At 45.7% G+C, this 18,046-nt stretch overlaps 1 protein-coding gene across 1 annotated transcript in view; it reads left to right on the forward strand.

Annotated features, from left to right (window-relative positions):
* The first annotated feature begins 276 nt into the window (after positions 1-276).
* The window catches only part of ERBB2 (erb-b2 receptor tyrosine kinase 2), a 34,927-nt gene continuing 17,157 nt past the window's right edge, over positions 277-18,046 (forward strand). Inside the window, exons 1-14 of the mRNA XM_074261393.1 lie at positions 277-631; positions 6,829-6,980; positions 10,705-10,915; positions 12,281-12,415; positions 12,847-12,915; positions 13,088-13,203; positions 13,540-13,681; positions 13,899-14,024; positions 15,984-16,110; positions 16,336-16,409; positions 16,576-16,666; positions 16,957-17,156; positions 17,539-17,671; positions 17,763-17,853. Coding sequence (XP_074117494.1) covers positions 559-631; positions 6,829-6,980; positions 10,705-10,915; positions 12,281-12,415; positions 12,847-12,915; positions 13,088-13,203; positions 13,540-13,681; positions 13,899-14,024; positions 15,984-16,110; positions 16,336-16,409; positions 16,576-16,666; positions 16,957-17,156; positions 17,539-17,671; positions 17,763-17,853 — 1,740 coding nt within the window. The 5' untranslated portion in view covers positions 277-558. The remainder of the gene's footprint in view (positions 632-6,828; positions 6,981-10,704; positions 10,916-12,280; positions 12,416-12,846; positions 12,916-13,087; positions 13,204-13,539; positions 13,682-13,898; positions 14,025-15,983; positions 16,111-16,335; positions 16,410-16,575; positions 16,667-16,956; positions 17,157-17,538; positions 17,672-17,762; positions 17,854-18,046) is intronic.

Consider the following 18,046-nt stretch of genomic DNA (forward strand, 5'->3'; position numbering starts at 1 on the left):
AGACGGGCTGATTAACAGTGGATTGGGAAAGCCTGGGAAGGAAGAAGCAAGGCATCCTGAGTCTGTTCCCAAACCCTCCTTCCAAGGACAGTAGATTTCTAAAAAAGCCTTTAGATTCTGGGGAGATCAAGGCACCCCCAGGCCTACCCAGGGAGATAGAAAGTAAAGCTGGGAGCCGCCACTGCCACTCCCAGAGACTTGTTGGAATGTAGTAGGGAGGAGGGGGAGGGCGGGAGCGAGAGCGAGCAGCGCGCTCCCGAAAAGAAGAGGAGGAGGAGGAGGAGGAGAAGAAGGAGGAGGAGGAGGAGGAGGGCCAGCACTGACTGCCTTGAGGAAGTAAAGGAATGAAGTTGTAGAGCTGAGATTCCTCTGCAATCCTGGCTAAGAGAGAGAAGACAGCAAAGAAGGAAAATACCTCCACTCAACTAGTGAGTGGCTCCGGAGGATCCCTGGCCGGACTGTGCTGGGTCCCGGGATCCCCTTATCTCCCAGTTCCCGGGTTCCGCTGGTCCTCCTCCTGAGCCTGGGAGCCATGGGCCCCGGGCCGAAGTGAGGACCATGGACCTGCCCGGCTGCTGCTGTTGGGGGCTCCTTCTGGTCCTCCTGCCCCCAGCAGTCTGGGGAACCCAAGGTGAGTGCGATTGGGAAACAACTGTCTGCAGCCCTTCTCTGCAAAGAATTCTCAGCGGGAGGAAAAACTGGGGGGACATCTGACAGGGGTCAGGGAAACGAAGGCTTAGAGAGCATGGGAGCCTTTAGAAGAGAAATATGGCCAAGCCTCGGGGAAGGGGGTCCCCAAAGAGGGCCTGGGGAGATGAAGTCTGTGAGATGAAGCTGGATCGGGGAGGTAGGTAGGGCAGGGGCTAAAGTTACATTGGAGGAGCCCCCATAGGGCCCTAGCCGGCTCTTGTCAAACAGGGAAATTGTCCAAAAGTTTTATAAAAGTGACTAGGGGAAAAAAAAGTTCTCCTAAGTGGAGTGTGTGTGTGTGTGTGTGTGTGTGTGTGTGTGTGTGTGTGTGTTTGGCTCTTAAAATCCACAGCCTCTAAGCTCCAGACTGAACTGGGCTGGGCTAGCTTCCTCTGGGGGTCCCTATTTGTGCTTCAGCCCTCCCTCCTCTCCTGCCCCCCACCCTCTCCACCTTAGGTTATTCCTGCACCAGTGCCTGCCTCAGGCTGGGGGTGGGAAGGGGCAGAGAGGTAACCAGTTGGACCAGGAGTGAGAAGAGAAGGCTTGCTTGGATGTTACCACACTCACTAGTGTGGGGAGGGAGGCCAAGAGAGGGAAGAAAAGAGGGGGCGGGAAGGGAAGACAGTTGTTTTGAATAAGTTTCTTCTGGGCCAGTCTGGAAAGGGAAGAGAAGCTTAATTTTGTTGGACTTAACTTGTCAGGTGGAGGGGATGAGACATAAAGAGGGGCTCTGGGTGGTCTTGGAGTGGGGAGAGGGAGAGTCCCAAGGACTGGGACTGGGGGCCAAATAAGAGTCCTCTGGAAGCTAAAAGGGTAAGGGATATTGTTTTGGCCCGGCTTTTTCCTTCATTGGGGAGGCGGGGGTGGAAGGGATGAGGTGGGATAAGGCTAAAGGCTGTGCAGGGCAGCATACCCCAGGACAGAGGATCTTGGCAGATGTCGGCTGTCTATTGAGTCTCTCTCTGTGCTTCTGAGGGCGGGGTCTATGTGTGTCCCAATGTCTGTAGGTCTGTTTTGTCTGTCTGTCCGTCTGTGTCCCTTTGTGTTACCAAACAATATTGACTCCATGACTTGGGCTCCCGGGGAGCTGTGCTTTTCGCTCTCCCAGAATCCTTGAGATGTCTGGGTCAAGTTTTCGGAAAAGCCCTGAATAAAAATGTATCTCCAAACTCTGTTTGGATCCAGGACAGGATACCTAGCTCCTACTCTCCATGGTTAGCTTCCCTCATTTCTTTGACTTCCAACCAGCTCTTCAAACCTTGATACTCTAGCTAAGGCAAGACTTTTACTGTATCCTTTGGAGTCTTGAAACTTTGTTTCTGTTCAGCTGTAGAAAAAAAGCTGGGTGACTGGAAAGGGAGACTGGATGGGAGCTTCTGATAGCTGGTGTTCCCTTTCTTGCCTCAGTTTCTTCCCCTTTGTGCTTCGAGTTTCCTTACTACTGTTCTTATGTTCACATTAAAAAAAAAATTCTCAATAAGGCTCTTCCCAGGAGAGAAAAGATGGATGTGTTGAGGGTGAGTGGTATTGAGGAAAGAGAGAGACTGTAAAAGGGCTGGTTCATGATACAAGTTGCACTCTTTCCCATTTCATCAGGGGTGGTATACTGTGGGGATATGCCAAAGGTGATTCCACCTAAAGGAACTACTGAAGGGAGAAGGGGCATTCAGAGAGGGACTTCAGAGACAGGGAAAAGCCAGGTCAAATTTGTGCCAAAATTCTATTTCATAGATTGAGAAATTATCCACTTGGAAAGCCATGTAAATCCTCAATTTGAGAGTTACCTACAGTTAATGTGCATCATTATTATTAATATTATAAGATGGCTCCTCTTATCCACCACTCCCTTCCCCCACCTCAATGGTTGTGTTCATGGGAAGTAAACTCATTTTGGTATTAGACATAATGGGGAAGATAAATCCATTGCATTTCCAAGACCAAAATAAAATGCATTAATTTTATTTTAAATTTTAATAAAATAATTTTATCATTGATTGTTTTTACCATGACTAACTAGTTAGACTATGAGTCAGTCACATTCCCAAATTCACTCTCTCCCTAATGACAGTATTTCTCAAGAGTGTCATTTCTCTTTTTCTAGAAAAAGAATTTTGACCCAGTTCTCTAGTCATCCAAGGGACCAACAGAAGGCAAGGAATTGTCTTCCCCTAGTCTTAGCAATTCTTTACCTCTTTTGCATCATGAATCCTATGATGAAATTTATGCAACTCAGAATAGAGTTTTTAAATCATTTAAAGACAAGTTATAGTTCAGTTAGAAGTTAATGAAAATAATTGGGTATTTTTTCTTCCAAGTTTATGGACCACCCCTCCTTAAATCTATGGTCCATGGATCCTAGGTAAACAACCCTTGCCCTCTTGGTGTAATATAAAATGTTGAACGTAAGCCAGAAAGACCAGGTTCAAATATCCTCCATGGAGCTTGTTCCCTGTGGAACTCTGGACAAGTTTCTTACTCGATGGGAGCTGAAATTTTTTCATGTATAAAAATAGGGTTCATGATATATCCATTCTTATCCCCAGCACTGGCGCAGCATTCACTGGGTGAGCCTGAAAGTTCTCTCAATAGGAAAAGGTTTGGAATGATGATTCTCTTCCTGAGCCATCACCTCTCCTCCACCTCCCACCTTCAGCAACAATAATTTAGGTTGGCATTTCCCTACTGCCCATGCTTCTCTAATACATGCTCCTGAGAGTGATATCTCACACACACAAACACACACACAATTTCATCTCCCTTGTCTTCAGTAGATTGGGCAAAGGGAGAAAGGGACAGGAGAGGATCCATGATCCATGAGCAGGTCTATTCCCTGCCCAGAGAGATTGGTTGAATTGGGGGTGAGGTGGGGTCAGAGCTGTTGAGGATGGCAGGAAGTCTTTGGGTTGTGGGTGGGAGTGAAACAACTGGGGCGGAAGACAGGAGAGAGAAAAGCAAGGAGGAGGGGGCAGCAAGTGAGGGCAGAGCCGGCATCATCAGGGGACCGATGCTTTTGTGGGCACATAGAAAGTTCTTTTTATTATGGAGGTAGTGTGGGAAACTCACCCCAAACTCCTTCCTAAAAGCAGGTGTTTGGGGCCCTGGAATTAGAAATTAGACCACTCGAGGGATTTTTGGTGAAGTAGAAGGGAATGGGAAGATCCATCTGAGGCTTGATTCTTTCTAGGAGGAATAAACCCTGATAATTGCTGAGTGTTACCATAAGGGACCATATGATTGAGAAAGGAATAGGTCAGGAATGAGAACCTTGGGAGAAGCCAGTCCTGTTGGTAGGACCTACCAAAACAAAAGGAGGCGAGGAGCTTAGTACAGTGGAAAGAACACTGACTATGGAACTAGAAGATGTGGGTTCAAAACCCATCTCTAATAAATACTTCCTGTGTGACCTTAAAAAAGGCACAACTCATCTAAGACTTGATTTCTTTATCTCTAAAATAAAGGGGTTAGACTAGGTGGTCCCTGAGGTCTCTTCACAAAGGATGATGATGTAGTCTAAAGTAAAGAATATTAAGGAAGATGGGAAGCTAGACTATGTGTCCTCTGACTATGGAAGAAGCTAGGAAATGACTTGGTCAGGACCACAAGGCCAGTGTATGTCAGCGGAGAAACTTGAACCAGGTCTTCCTGACTGCAAAGCCAGCTCCCTATCTGCCACATCATGACTTCCAAAAACATATATACACTAAAAGTGCACTTTCTTTTCTTTGAAAGGAATTAGTCTGATCTCAACTTCATCCAGAAAGAATTATCTAAGGAACCAACAGAATGTGGGACTCAGTGACTGAGTTTCAGAATAAAGGGCAAATATTAGTGGAGAAGGAAGTTCTGTGTCTGCAGGGGGTGGAAAAAGGAGGGAACCTGAGCAAAGATGGGAGAAAGGAGTGTAATCCCCATCCCCCAACCCCATATCTGTTGCCTGTGGTCTGGGTGTCAACATGTTGTGATGTCTGCTGGCCTTTGGTGCTGAAACTAGGAGCTGGGTTGTTGGAGTGAGTGATTTTTCTCCTCCTCTTCCTCCTCTGCCATGGCAGTGTGCAAACACTCCAAATCTCTTAATAAGCAGCTAAAGGGTCACAAAATGGGCAAACAAAAGTGCTGGGACACAGGGCTAGCTCCACTCCCCCTTCAGCTCCCTTTTATCCTGACATAAAGATTCTGAAAGTGTATTTGTGACACTAAGAGTGTGTATGAGCCACTGGGTCTTTCCCTATGCCATTCTCCTGCCTGTGTGGCCCCACCATTCTACTTTGGGTGTGTGCCTCAGATCAAGGGAGCTGGTGGGGGGTGGGGTCAGGGGGCTCCTTTCCCTGGGCCTTGGGCTGGGGCCTAGGGAGACAGCTGGGCTGAGGCTGAGCAGCTGAAGTGGCAGGGGGGAGCTGGTCCCGGCAGCAGGGTCTTTATTTTGGGCCCTGTCTGCCCCCTGGCTCCAATTTCTCTTGGGAGCTAGGTGGGGGATGGGCTGGGAGGGTGGGTGGGAACAAGGATGAGTTCAGTAGGGGATATGGACTGAGATGAGAAGCTATCCCTCAGTCTGGGAGACTGGACCATGGGGATCCCTGTTTCTGGCTTTCATCCTTGCATTTTTCTCCTCTTTCCTAAGATTTAGTGGGTATCTAGAGATAGAGGATGTCAGGATTTGGGAGAAGGGAGGTAGAGGCTCAAAGGGAAAGAATTAATTTCTAAGCTTCTGCTCTCTTTGCATCCAGACATCTGGCCTTCCAGCCTCCCCCCTTCCCTCCAAACTCTCAGGTGAGCAGAAAAGTAGAGCCTAAGATTGCATTCTTTCTCAGCCTTTGAGGAAAGGGATAAAACCTGCTGAGAGAGGAGGAGTCTGGGGGTATGTGTAGAGAAGGAGGAGAAAATTGGGAATGGAAGTGTTATGCAGGAATCCCAGGCAGCCCAGTAAAATGCAGGACTGTGTCTATAGTGGCCCTCCCTCTGTTTACCACCCCTCTCGGCACACCCTCCCAGGTCAAGATGCATCAGGTGACTCATCTTCTCACCTGAGCAGAAAAACAAGTTCAGCAGGGCATGTTAACCCCCTCCCCGCCAGCAGGCATGGAACCAGCTGATAATATGACTAGCTCCATTCTCCCCCACCACAGCTTTTCTTTCAGAGGGTCAGGGGGACTCCTTGCCCTGGTTTGGCTGCCCATTAGGCACCTCTTGTCTCAAGTAGCCTTGGACCCAGGCAGAAAGCTGATTGAGGTGTCTGCCATGGTGTCCCTCAGCTGGTAGGTAGTGACTGAGGTATGTGTTTGGTGGTAGTGGGGATGATGAGCCGTTCCTGTGGCAGAGCCTTTGCCAACTTCTCCCAGGCTCTTGCCCCTTGTGGAGGCGTGGGTGCCAGTTGGTACAAGGTTTAGGCACATATACATACATTGACTGAGTTTTGCTGTGATTCTGATGCCCAGAGTAGAGGTGACTGAAAGCCCCTTCTTTCCAGCTCACCCCAGAGTGACCAGGGGCCCTGGATTTACCCACCCCCACTCCCAACTCAGACCTTCACTGTCACTTTCTGGGTGGTATTAGGGGTGGGAGGATATCGTTTGCCAGGAGGTTGGCATGTGGGTGGTATTGGAATGGGGTGGGGAAAATGCTCTGGGTTTGTTTGGGAGGGGGGGTGCTAATGATTCATCTTCCCTCTTGGGGGATTTTTACCCTATTGGCAATATGCCAGAGTCTCAGGGCACAGCCTCTGGGATAAAGAGGGGTTTTCTCTATTGGTTCCCCTAGGAGAGGAGGAGAGGACAAGGTCAGTTCACACTCCTACCCCATTTATAGCAAGCATTATGAGATGGGCACAAGGCAACTCTGGGGATCCCCTATTTTTTGCATGGGTGCAGTTGGCAAATGATTCACCCCAAATCCTTCTCCCTTTAGCTCATAGTTTTGTTTAGTGGTTAACTCTTTGAGTGAAACTATGGGTCTAGTGATATTAGGGTAGGCTACTATTCCTTCATTAGGCCAGGAGCTAAGTTTGGACTCTCCTGTATATTTCTCCCTAGCTGGGGAAAAAGGACCTCTGGGTCCCTGTGACTGCTGTGAGAATTCTGGGTCAATGAGCTTCAAGTGAACGTGCCAGCACTGACCAGGGCATATTTTTTCCCCTCTTGCTAGTGTGCACAGGCACAGACATGAAGCTGCAGTATCCTGCCAGCATCGAGAATCACCTTGACACACTGAGCCACCTGTACCAAGGATGCCAGGTTGTACAGGGCAACCTGGAGCTCACTTACCTGCCTGCTGATGCCAACCTCTCCTTCCTCCAGGTGAGACCCAGAGATTATCCTCTGCCCCCAGATGAGATGGCACCTCCCTTCACTTTCCCTCCCCTCAATCTGGGACATCCTCTCTCTTTCTCTCTGTCTCTCTCTTTCTCTTTTCTAAGATCTTCCTTCCTATTACTCCATGTCACCTCAGTTCCCACCAAAGCCCTTCCCATGCATCATACCACTAGATTTCCTCCAATATTCCTCTTAGATGAGAGTAGTTGGGTCAAGAGTAAATAATTCTATAGGCAGGAGAGGGAATCGGCATAAAGCAGTGATTTCTATTAATCCATCAAATTAGTGCTCACAGGGCACCAACGAGAGCAAGTGTAAAACAGCTATAAATCAAGGTCCCCTTCTCTACCCTACCTGTTAGGTGGCCCAGTAGATAGACTTACATTTGGAATTAGGAGTTTCCCCATCTGCAAAATGGGATAATAGTAGTCCCAACCTCACCCGGTTAAGTATAAGAATCAAAGGAGATACTTGTAAAGTACTAGGCCAATTCTAAAGGTGCTATAGCAATACTAGTTGTTATTATTCCAGCCCGGTTTCAGATTTGGGCCTTCAGGCTTCTTCCTGCTCTGACTTCTTCTGAACACTCTTTAGATGATTTCCCCGTCTTTCTCCAATTCTGTACTGAAGGCTCCATCCAGAGAGCAGCCCATTTTAAGAAACATTCTCTGTTTACCCATGGATCTGCCAGCCAAGTGTATTAGCCTTTGGAAGGCAAAGCCTCCCCAACCAGTTTGGAGACTCTTAAGTTACAATTGCAAGTCCCGATTTACATTGAACTTCCTTAAAGGTTCTGCTCCAAAGGTTACAGTCCTGTAACCTCTTATCAAGGCTTCTGGCTGACTCTGCCAGGGAGGTAGGGGAGCCAGCTCAGGCGTGGAAGCCATTATCAATGGGAAGGCTAAACCCCAGCAATGCTTCCTGGAAAGATCAGAGCCTTCCACCAAATCCAGATTGAGAACTCAACCCAAAGAAAGTGACCAACAAGAAAAATTCCCAAGAGACAACCTGACAAGCTTCCCTGATCCCTCATCATAGAGAGGGGGCTAGTGTACTGCAGTTCCTCTTAGGCAGCCCAGGTGATTTGGGAGTCCCCACAAACTGCAATCCAGCTTACTGTTGAGGCACTTGAAGCTTGGATGTGGGACACAGGGTGAGGGACCTTTCTTCCTAGCTATTTATATTTCAGAGTCTGCATAACAAATAAAACTGGGGAGACCTCCCTTATAAATGGCATTGCACAAGAATAACCGCCAACTCTTGGATTGGGAGGGAAAGTAGGACCTCCAACTAGATCCGCTACAAGGCCTAGTTATAGTCCTAAAGGAAGAGCTGTGTCTATAACCACTAGTCTCTGAAGTCCATGAGCATGAGCAAACTAGGCATTCTTAACCTTTTGTTGTGGCCTAGACCCTTTGGGCAATCTCATGAAGCCTCTACAGACCTCAGAATAAATTTTTGGGGGAGCCAAGGTAACTGAGATTAAATGACACACAGCTAATAAGTGTCTGAGCTTGCCTTTGAACTCAGGTCCTCCTGAATCCAGGGCCAGTCTATCCAACGCACCATCTAGCTATCTCTATAATATTTTTAAATGTATAAAACCCAAAAAATCCATAGGATTACAAAGGAAACCAATTATATTGAAATACAATTAGCAAATATTTTTTAAATGTTCAGAGACACAACTAAAAAAGCTAAAAAAAGAACAAATTGAAAGTTGTCAGTTAAATACCAGATTAGAAATTTTGAAACTCAAAGGAGAGATTAATAAAATTGAAACTAAGAAAACTATGGAATTAAAAAATAAAACTAAGATTTGGTTTTATGAAAAAACCCAACAACATAGATAAACCTTTGATTAATTTTGTCAGAAAAAAGGAAAGAAAAAACCAAATCACCAGCATAAAGTGCTCACAGACCTCAAGTTAGAGTCCCTAATTTAAACTGGTTTTGGATTAGAGTAGGATTAGAAGTCATCTAGTCCAGTTTCCTTATTTTACAGATGAGCAAAATGAGTGTTCTAGCATCTGAACTCAACCCCCCTACTCTAAGCTAAACAGTACAGTCTTTTTCATTGCAACAAGCTGCAGTTAATATATAATTGTTGAATGAATGAATGAAGAAACCAGATTCAGAGTCAGAAGATTTATATTCAAATCTGAATTACTTATAATCACTTCACCTGAAGCCTCAGTTTTCTTTTCCATAAAATGGGGATTGTATTATTTGCATACCTACATACTTCACAGGGTTATTATGAGGTTCAAATAAGATAAGTTATCTAAAGCATTTCTTAACATAAAGTGTTATATAAAGGTCAGCTATTATTGTGAACCAAGGAATGAACAAACAAAGGAATGAAGAAAGGAATTCCTCCCACTACAGAATCAATCATTTTTCTTCCCATAATGCATCTGCCTTGAGATATTTCTTCCTGCAGCCCAAGACTCCCCTCCTCACCCTGCTCACAATTTGCTTCCCCACCTCTCTTCTTTGCTCATGTTTCCTAGCTTGATCTCTCAAAAATAGACATCTCTGTTCCTTTCTTCTTACCTCTGCCTGGAATAGCCTAAGAGTCAAGAGAGTTTTTTTTTTCTTCTTTATTTAATAATAATTTTTTATTTTTCAAAATACATACAAAAATAGTTTTCAACATTCACCCTTGCAAAACTTTGTGTTCCATGTTTTTCTCCCTCTTCCCCTAATTCCTTCCTCCTCTAGACAGCAAGTAATCCAATATAGGTTAAACATGTTTAGCTGACTATTATTAACAGCAATAACAATAACAAGATTAGGAGGCAGCATAGAATGGTAATTAGAGAGCTGAATTTGGGCTCAGGAAAATTTGGATTCAGGAGCTGTTATTCGTACATAGTCATTCTGAGAATTTTCTGTGGCCATGGGCAACTCTTAGTAAGACTATAAGTTATCACCAACTTGTGGATCATCACAAGTTTTAAGAAGTTTATACACTGGGACTTCCCTGCATTAATATTCTAGATTGGAGACTATTATTTTTAAAATATTAATAATAGCTTTTTATTTTTCAAAATACATGCAAAGATAGTTTTCAACATTCACCCTTGCAAAACTTGTATTCTAAATTTTATTCCTCCCTTCTTCCTCCCCCCCTCCCCGGACAGCAAGTAATCCAATAAATGTTAAACTTGTACAATTTGAAGACTATTATTGATAATAATAATAACTACAAGAAGCATCATGTCTAAATGGGTAGGGTCCATAGCTTTGTTTAAATGCCACGATGTCTCAAATAACCATGTTATTTTTGTTGAAATTCTTGATCAAAGCAAGTGTTGCCTAATGGTTAGGAAGCTGACAGTTGGAAAGACCTCAATTTTATTTCCATCTTTGACACACATTTTGGGACAAGTCACTTAATCTCTTAGTGCTCAGGGCAACTCTTAAGATGACAAGTTTGTGGCAAAGGTGCCACAAAGATGGTGGAGGATATTTCCTCACCAGGAAATCCCATATATCAATAAAATCACAGGTCTAGACCTTCTCCATTCCCTAGTCATAGTTAACACTAGGAAACTGGACTTGGTGACTGAGTGTGAATGAACCCGGTGCAGTTGAGGAATATTACTTCTGGGAGGAAGCATTCTTGGGGTTCTCAGTCTTGTTAGATACTTGGGCATTTCCATTTTCCATCCTAACTCCCCCATTCTTTTGTTCCATTCCCTAGGACATCCAGGAAGTGCAGGGATATGTGCTGATTGCTCACAGCCTGGTGAGGAGTTTCCCACTGCAGAGGCTACGAATCATTCGAGGAACACAGCTCTTTGAGGATAAATATGCCTTAGTTGTTCTGGACAATGGGATTCCCCTTGGGACCACTCCTCCCACAGCAGAGGGGCCCCCTGGCCTTCGGGAACTGCAACTTCGAAGCCTCACAGGTAGCCCAAAATGAAAGGCATGGTGCAGGGAGCTATGGGTGGGGAGCAGGAGTCCTGTGCAAGAAAGTAAAAAATGGAGGTGACAGTACTGAGTGCAATCAATATGGTCAGATCCCACTTCTGACACTTACTAGCCTTGGACATCTCACCTGATCTCTGGGTCTCAGTCCTTTTCCGTTAAATGAGGGAGTTAGACTAGATACCATCTGAGATCCTTCCCAGCTCCTTCCCAGCCCTTAATCTACAATCCTATTGTGAGCGGTAGGAAAAGATACATGGAATAACTTGCTTTTACAGAGAGAGTTTGAGCTGTCAGTCAGTCAGTCTGTCAATCAGTCAACAAGCATTTATTAAGTGCTTACGATACACCAGGGATCGTGTTAAGGACTGAAGCAAAAGGCAAAAATAGACCTGAAGGACCTCTCATTCTAAAGGGAGAAACAACACTAAAATGCTAAAGTCATACAAGATAAATACTGAGTAAAACTTAAAAAAAAAGTTTGAGATTTGTTTTAACATGTATTTGGGGGGGGGAGAATAAAATATTTTTTCAAATGGAAAAAAAGATGAATTCTGAATAGATAAAGGTAGTTTGGAAGGGACCCCATCTAGTTCAACTATGTGTTTTTTAACAGAGATCTTACCTAAAAGAGGATTTACCCTAAGATCGGTCACACAGCAACTTGGTAATAGAACTTGAATTCTATTGCAGGTTTCCTGACTTTTAGTTGAGGGTATTTTTTGGTTGTTTGTTTATTTTTATTTCTTTCTTTCTTTCTTTTTTTTTTTTTTGAGGTTGAAAATATTTATTTTTTACTTGAATTTTTTTTAACAATAGCTTTTTATTTTCTTTTTTTTTCCTCAATAGTATTTTATTTTTCTAAATACTTGTAAAGATAGTTTTCAACATTCTTTTTTAATACTTTTTGTTCCAATAAATAGCCTTTTATTTTCAAAATATATGCAAAGATAGTTTTCAACACTCATCCTTGCAAAACTTTGTGTTCCAATTTTTTTTTTTCCCTCCCTTCTCCCATCCTCTCGCCTGGACTGCACATAATCCAATATAAGTTAAACATACAGTTTTTCTACCCATATTTTCATATTTGTCATGTTGCAAAAGAAAAATCAGATCAAAAAGAAAAAAAATTAGAGGGAAAAAAACAACAAAAAAGGTAAAAATACTATGTTGTGATCTGCATTCAGTCCCCACAGTCTACTTCCTGGATGCAGATGGCTCTCTTCATAGCAAGTCTATTGGAATTGACCTGAATTAGAGGATTTTTTAAAGAGGGAAAGGGGGAAAGGTCTTACTATTTCCCCAATGATGGCCATGTCACTCTTCTTCTCCTCTCCTATCTCCAGAGATTCTGAAAGGCGGGGTTCTGATCCAGAAGAATCCTCAGCTATGTCACCAAGACACGGTGCTGTGGGCTGACATCTTCCATAAGAACAACCGCTTGGGTACCACCGCCATTGACACAAACCACAGCCGAACTTGTGAGCTCAGGCCCTCTCCCTTCTTTCCCTTCTCTCCATCATCCTCCTGACTCATTCCTTCACTGCCCATGCTAATAACACCAAACCTGCCAGTTTGTAGAGTTAAAGGAGGGTCACAAAGGGTTTTCCCTCAACACCCTCATGATGTAGGTGATCAGTGGGGAAATGGACCATAGTCATATGGTTAGTGATGGAGACAATGGCCCTTATTCTAAATTGACCAGCACTGCCTTGGACTAATAGCTTGAAATACCCAGACCCCATATCCCCTGACCTCCTGACTCCTCTCCTTCTAATGCCCATAAAATCTGGCTTCATGACATTTTCTCCTTCCTATGGTTTCTTCTCTATGTCCATTTTCCTTTGTCTGTCTCTATATCATTTTTCTGGTCTGACTTGGATGGTTCTGTGCTCGCTCTATCTCCTCCCAGGCAACCCTTGCTCTTCATCGTGTAAATCCGGACAGTGTTGGGGAGAAGGACATGACAATTGTCAGAACTGTAAGTATCAAAGAACCCACCAGGGGAGCGAGCCTTGGGGTTTTTTGGGGGGGGGAGGCTAGAAGCCTGTTCCCTGGGGACTGGAATGCCAACTCAGCAAGGCTGATGGGTGATTCGATGGGAGGAAACTGGTGGGAGGTCTCACCCCCTGTCCTTCCTCCCTCACCAACAGTGACCCGCACAATCTGTGCCAGTGGCTGTGCCCGCTGCAAGGGCCCCCTCTCCACAGACTGCTGCCATGAGCAGTGTGCTGCTGGCTGCACTGGCCCCAAGCATTCTGACTGCCTGGTAGGTGCCCATCTGGGATGCTACCAATGCCCCCTTGCATCTTCCATCGACTCTTTTGCCGCCTCTTTGCTTGCTTGACTTTTTGCTCACTTCTCCCTGTGACCCGGGCATTTGTAGAACTCAGTCTCAGCTCCTTGGCCTGGCCTAGGACCTGCTCTGAGAAGTGATTGGGGGAGGTAGGTACCTCAGGTACCTCCTGAATAGTTCAGCCCACTTCCCTTCCCCAAGATGCTGGTGCGAAGGTGGGTACCCAGGGGAGGTGGGCTCTGGATTTTGCCCAGATCTTCAACATGTTCTGCCTTCTTGTGCCCATCCCCTGGCCCCTCACCCTGTCAGGCCTGCCTCCACTTCAACCACAGTGGCATCTGTGAGCAACACTGCCCACCGCTGGTGATCTACAATTCAGACACCTTTGAGTCAATGCCTAATCCTGATGGGCGGTACACCTTTGGCTCCAGTTGTGTGAAATCATGTCCCTGTAAGTGCCCAGGAGTGGGAGGAGGGGATTAGTCTGGGGGACCCCTCAAGGGTGAGTCATGCTAGACAGTGACTGGAAGTGGGGCTCAGACTCCTGAGATCCCTCTCCTATTGAGGGTAAAAGGGGCGATCCCCTAGGCTGTATTGCCTCTGGGAGGGATGAGCAGTGGAGGGGCTGAAGCTCCCTAGCCTTAATTCTTGCCCTTGATTCTTTCCAGATAATTACCTAGCTACAGACGTGGGCTCCACATCCTGTACCCTCGTGTGTCCCCTACACAGTCAAGAGGTGACTGCCGAGGATGGAACCCATCGATGCGAGAAGTGCAGCAAAGCCTGCCCCAAAGGTAGCTCTGATCCTCAGGACCCTAAATACCCTGCAGAGATCCAGGCTCTGCTGGTCCCCTGTCCCTCACCCCAATCCCAAGTTACCCCCCCAGTCTCCCCTCCTTCATCAATCTATAAATGATCACAATCCATTTTTTTTAGAAACATCTCCAAAGTTTTTCTTTATTCTCTTTTCTTCCAATTACATTTCTTCTCCAGTTCACAAAGAAATGTAGCTATCAAAACTGACTCAAGATGCAGTATATTTTTGTCACATTCTAAAAGGCCTAATTTGGATTAAAGGTTCATTAATGTGAAGACTATATAGTCAGTTATACACCTCCCTATACTTCACATAATACTCATAATACCTAGATTCAAATGAAAGTTTTCCATTTTAATTCTTTCCCAAACAATTTTAATTTTGCTGAAAAATGAATGTAAAATTTCAGACATGATATTTATGTAACTTCTGTGGCACTCATTTTCTGAAAGAGCATTTATAAATAGTTCAGATTAGAGATAGTTTTTTAATACAGTATAACTGTTATTCTAATACATAACTCTGTGAGCATTGTCAAACAGTCAAGTCAACAAGCATTTATAAAGTACTTTCCATGTGTCAGGCGCTTGGCAAAGCCCTTGTGATACAAAAAAATATAGGCAAAAGCATGGTTTCTGCTCTCAAGGACCTCACAGACTAATGGAGGAGAATGCAAATAATTATGTTATTTTCTTTTCTTTTCTTTTCTTTCTTTCTTTCTTTTTTTTAAATTATAGTTTTTATTCACCAGATATATGTATGGGTAATTTTACAGCATTGACAATTGCAAAAGCTTTTGTTCCAACTTTTCCCTTCCTTCCCCCCACCCCTTCCCCCAGATGTCAGGTTGACCAATACATGTTAAATATGTTAAAGTATAAATTAAATACAACATATGTATATATGCCCAAACAGTTATTTTGCTGTACAAAAAGAATAGGACTTTGAAACAGTGTACAATTAGCCTGTGAAGGAAATAAAAAATGCAGGCGGACAAAAATAGAGGGATTGGGAATTCCATGTAGTGGTTCATAGTCATCTCCCAGAGTTCTTTCGCTGGGTGTAGCTGGTTCAGTTCATAATTATGTTATTTTAAAGATGATCTATGCTTTCATTGGTATAGGGATTCTCAATGAGGAAATTCACTAATTTGCTCTGCAATTCAGTCTTAGTTCCAGAGGCACTAAGAGATTGAATAACTTCACTTAACTAGAAAGTCAGAAACAGGATTTTAACTTGGGTTTTCCTAACTTCAAAGGTAGCCCTCTATTCACTACACCAGAGCTGTTTATGTGCATAAATGTATACACATATACAATGATACTATGTAACACCTATGTAAATGTACATATGGATACATACATGTATATATAAATAATCCAAGGGCAGCTAATTGGTGCACCAGCCCTGAAGTCAAGAGGACCTGAATTCAAATCTGGCCTCAGACACTTAATACTTTCTGGCTGTGTGACCCTGGGCAAGTCATTTGTCCAATTGCCTCAGCAAAAAATAAATAAATAGATGAATAAATAAATAAATGATCCAGGTAAACTCTTAACTACTCTAACCTAACTCAGCCATTCTTTTCACATATCTCCTGTCTCCAATACCTCCTCATATCTAAGGCTTATTTTCCCCTTCCTCCTGGAAGTCCCCTTTATTATTTTGTGGGTGATAGGATAGGAACTCTACACTTCTGGATTTTGACCTTGGTTCAAAGCCAAACTGTATTATTTACTAGCTGTGTGAATCCAGCCCTCAGTTTTCACCTCTGGGAAATAGGGGAGTTGGACCAGACCATGTCCAAACCTCACCTTGTTCCCACAATATGAGTCTGATTCTTCTGACTCATGTTCGGCCCTTGGGGTGATAGAATTGGGGGAGCTGGGTGCCATGACTAAGCCACCTTCCCTTCCCCTCTGTCCCATTCCCACAGTGTGTTATGGGCTGGGCATGGGCCACTTGAGATCAGTGAGAGCGATCAACAGCACCAATATCCAGGACTTTGCTGGCTGCAAGAAGATCTTTGGAAGTCTGGCCTTCTTACCTGAGACCTTCTCCGGGTAGGTATAGGGACTGGGCAGCTCATATGCGGCATGGTGCTAAGGAAAGGGAGCAGGCAGTTCTTGGGGTGCATGGGCAATGATGGGGTGGGGTGGGGACTTGGAATTTGGAGCTGGGAGATAAGGCAATAAGTAACCAGAAAGGAAGGACGGCCAGCCTGAGCTACTCCTCTGTCACCTCCTTGTGTGAAAGACCCTCATCGGCTCCTCCCCTTCCCTCTGCAGGGATTTGGCTACCAATACTTCTCCATTAATGCCCGAAGACCTCAAGGTCTTTGAGAACCTGGAGGAGATTACAGGTACCCCTTGGTTCCTTCACCAACCCTTCCCCTCTGCCTTTGGGTACTGGGGCTTCCACCCAGATCTTGCTTCTCTCCGGTGGGGTGGCCTGGGGACAGGTTCTGTTGGTGGGCACCCACTGTATTGCCCGGTCATTGTCTCATGCCAATCACCCTCCGCCCGCAGGCTATCTGTACATCTCGGCCTGGCCTGACAGCCTCCCTGATCTCAGCATCTTTCAGAACCTAAGGGTGATCAGGGGAAGGGTGTTGCACAAGTGAGTACTGGGCTGTGTGTCACAGTATCACAGGGAAAAGAGGGAGCTGCCCAGGAGAGGATAATAAGAAGGGGGTACAGGGAGGTTGGGAGAGCCGTAGCCTGAATACTAATAGTATATGCTTTTATGGGGGAGGAAATTTAGGCAGGAGCATCTAGGGGGGCCCAAGGTCGCCGAGAAGCAGGTTAATGGAGGCACTTTTCCAGGAAGTAGTGAAGACTAAAGAGAGCCCCCAGATGGAACAGTGTTAGGGGTGCCCCTTGGCTGAGCGCTCACCCTTCTCCTTGCAGTGGTGTCTACTCCCTGACTCTGGAGCATCTGGGTATTGGCTGGCTGGGGCTGCGGTCACTGAGAGAGCTGGGCAGTGGGTTGGCACTCATCCATCACAATGCCCACCTATGCTTTGTCCACACGGTACCTTGGAACCAGCTCTTCCGCAACCCCCGCCAGGCCCTGCTCTACAGTGCCAACCGACCTGCCCATGAGTGTGGTAAGGCAGGCACCCTCCTCCCTCGAGGCCTTCACTCCTTTCCCCATCCTTTCCAAGGCACCCACATCTAGTAGCCCTTCTGATCCTCACTGACATCCGGTGCCGGGCTCTCAGGGGACTAACCCAGATGCCCCCTGAGCTGGCTGCCTCCTGTGCCTGGTATGCGCACTTGCTTTTGCTAAACACTAGTCTGGCACTGCCCCCTCAGCACTGTTGCCAATCTTGGCCAAATGCCCCCCTGACACTGGCAATTCTCCCTTTTTCCCCCACCTTAACCCTTGGAACTTTACTGGATTCCCAAGAAGTTAACAGGACTAGGGGGAGGTCCTTGAGGTGTCTAAGTCCTCCCTGGGTTTGATCTACCTTCATTCTTCTCTCACAGAAAGTGAGGGACTAGCATGCTACTCCCTGTGTGCCCAGGGGCACTGCTGGGGCCCTGGGCCTACCCAGTGTCTCAACTGCAGCCAATTTCTCCGAGGACAGGAGTGTGTGGAGGAGTGCCGGGTCATGCAGGGGTAAGGAAGGCTTCGGGTGAACCGGAAAGGGAGAGGGAGACTCTGGTCTTCCACGGCTTTTCCTTGCTCACCTTTTCACCCCCCGTCACAGGTACCCCCGGGAATATGTGAAGGAGAGGCGCTGTTTCCCGTGCCACGAAGAGTGCCAGCCACAGAATGGCACAGAGACCTGCTTTGGATCGGTAAGAGGCTGGCAGGGGCGGGGCACTATTCCGGTGTCAAAGAGTGTGATGGAGAGTTCAGAGTAATAAAGAACCCAGGAGACTTCCAGGTAGAGGCAGAGACCTCAGGGTTTGAGGATGTGGTTCTCATAGTGTGCAAGAATGGACTCGGGACACTGTATCTCTATAACCAAGTTGGTTGTTGTTCTTCCAT

This window comes from Sminthopsis crassicaudata, chromosome 4, assembly GCF_048593235.1.
Source record: "Sminthopsis crassicaudata isolate SCR6 chromosome 4, ASM4859323v1, whole genome shotgun sequence".
Classification (NCBI taxonomy): domain Eukaryota; kingdom Metazoa; phylum Chordata; class Mammalia; order Dasyuromorphia; family Dasyuridae; genus Sminthopsis; species Sminthopsis crassicaudata.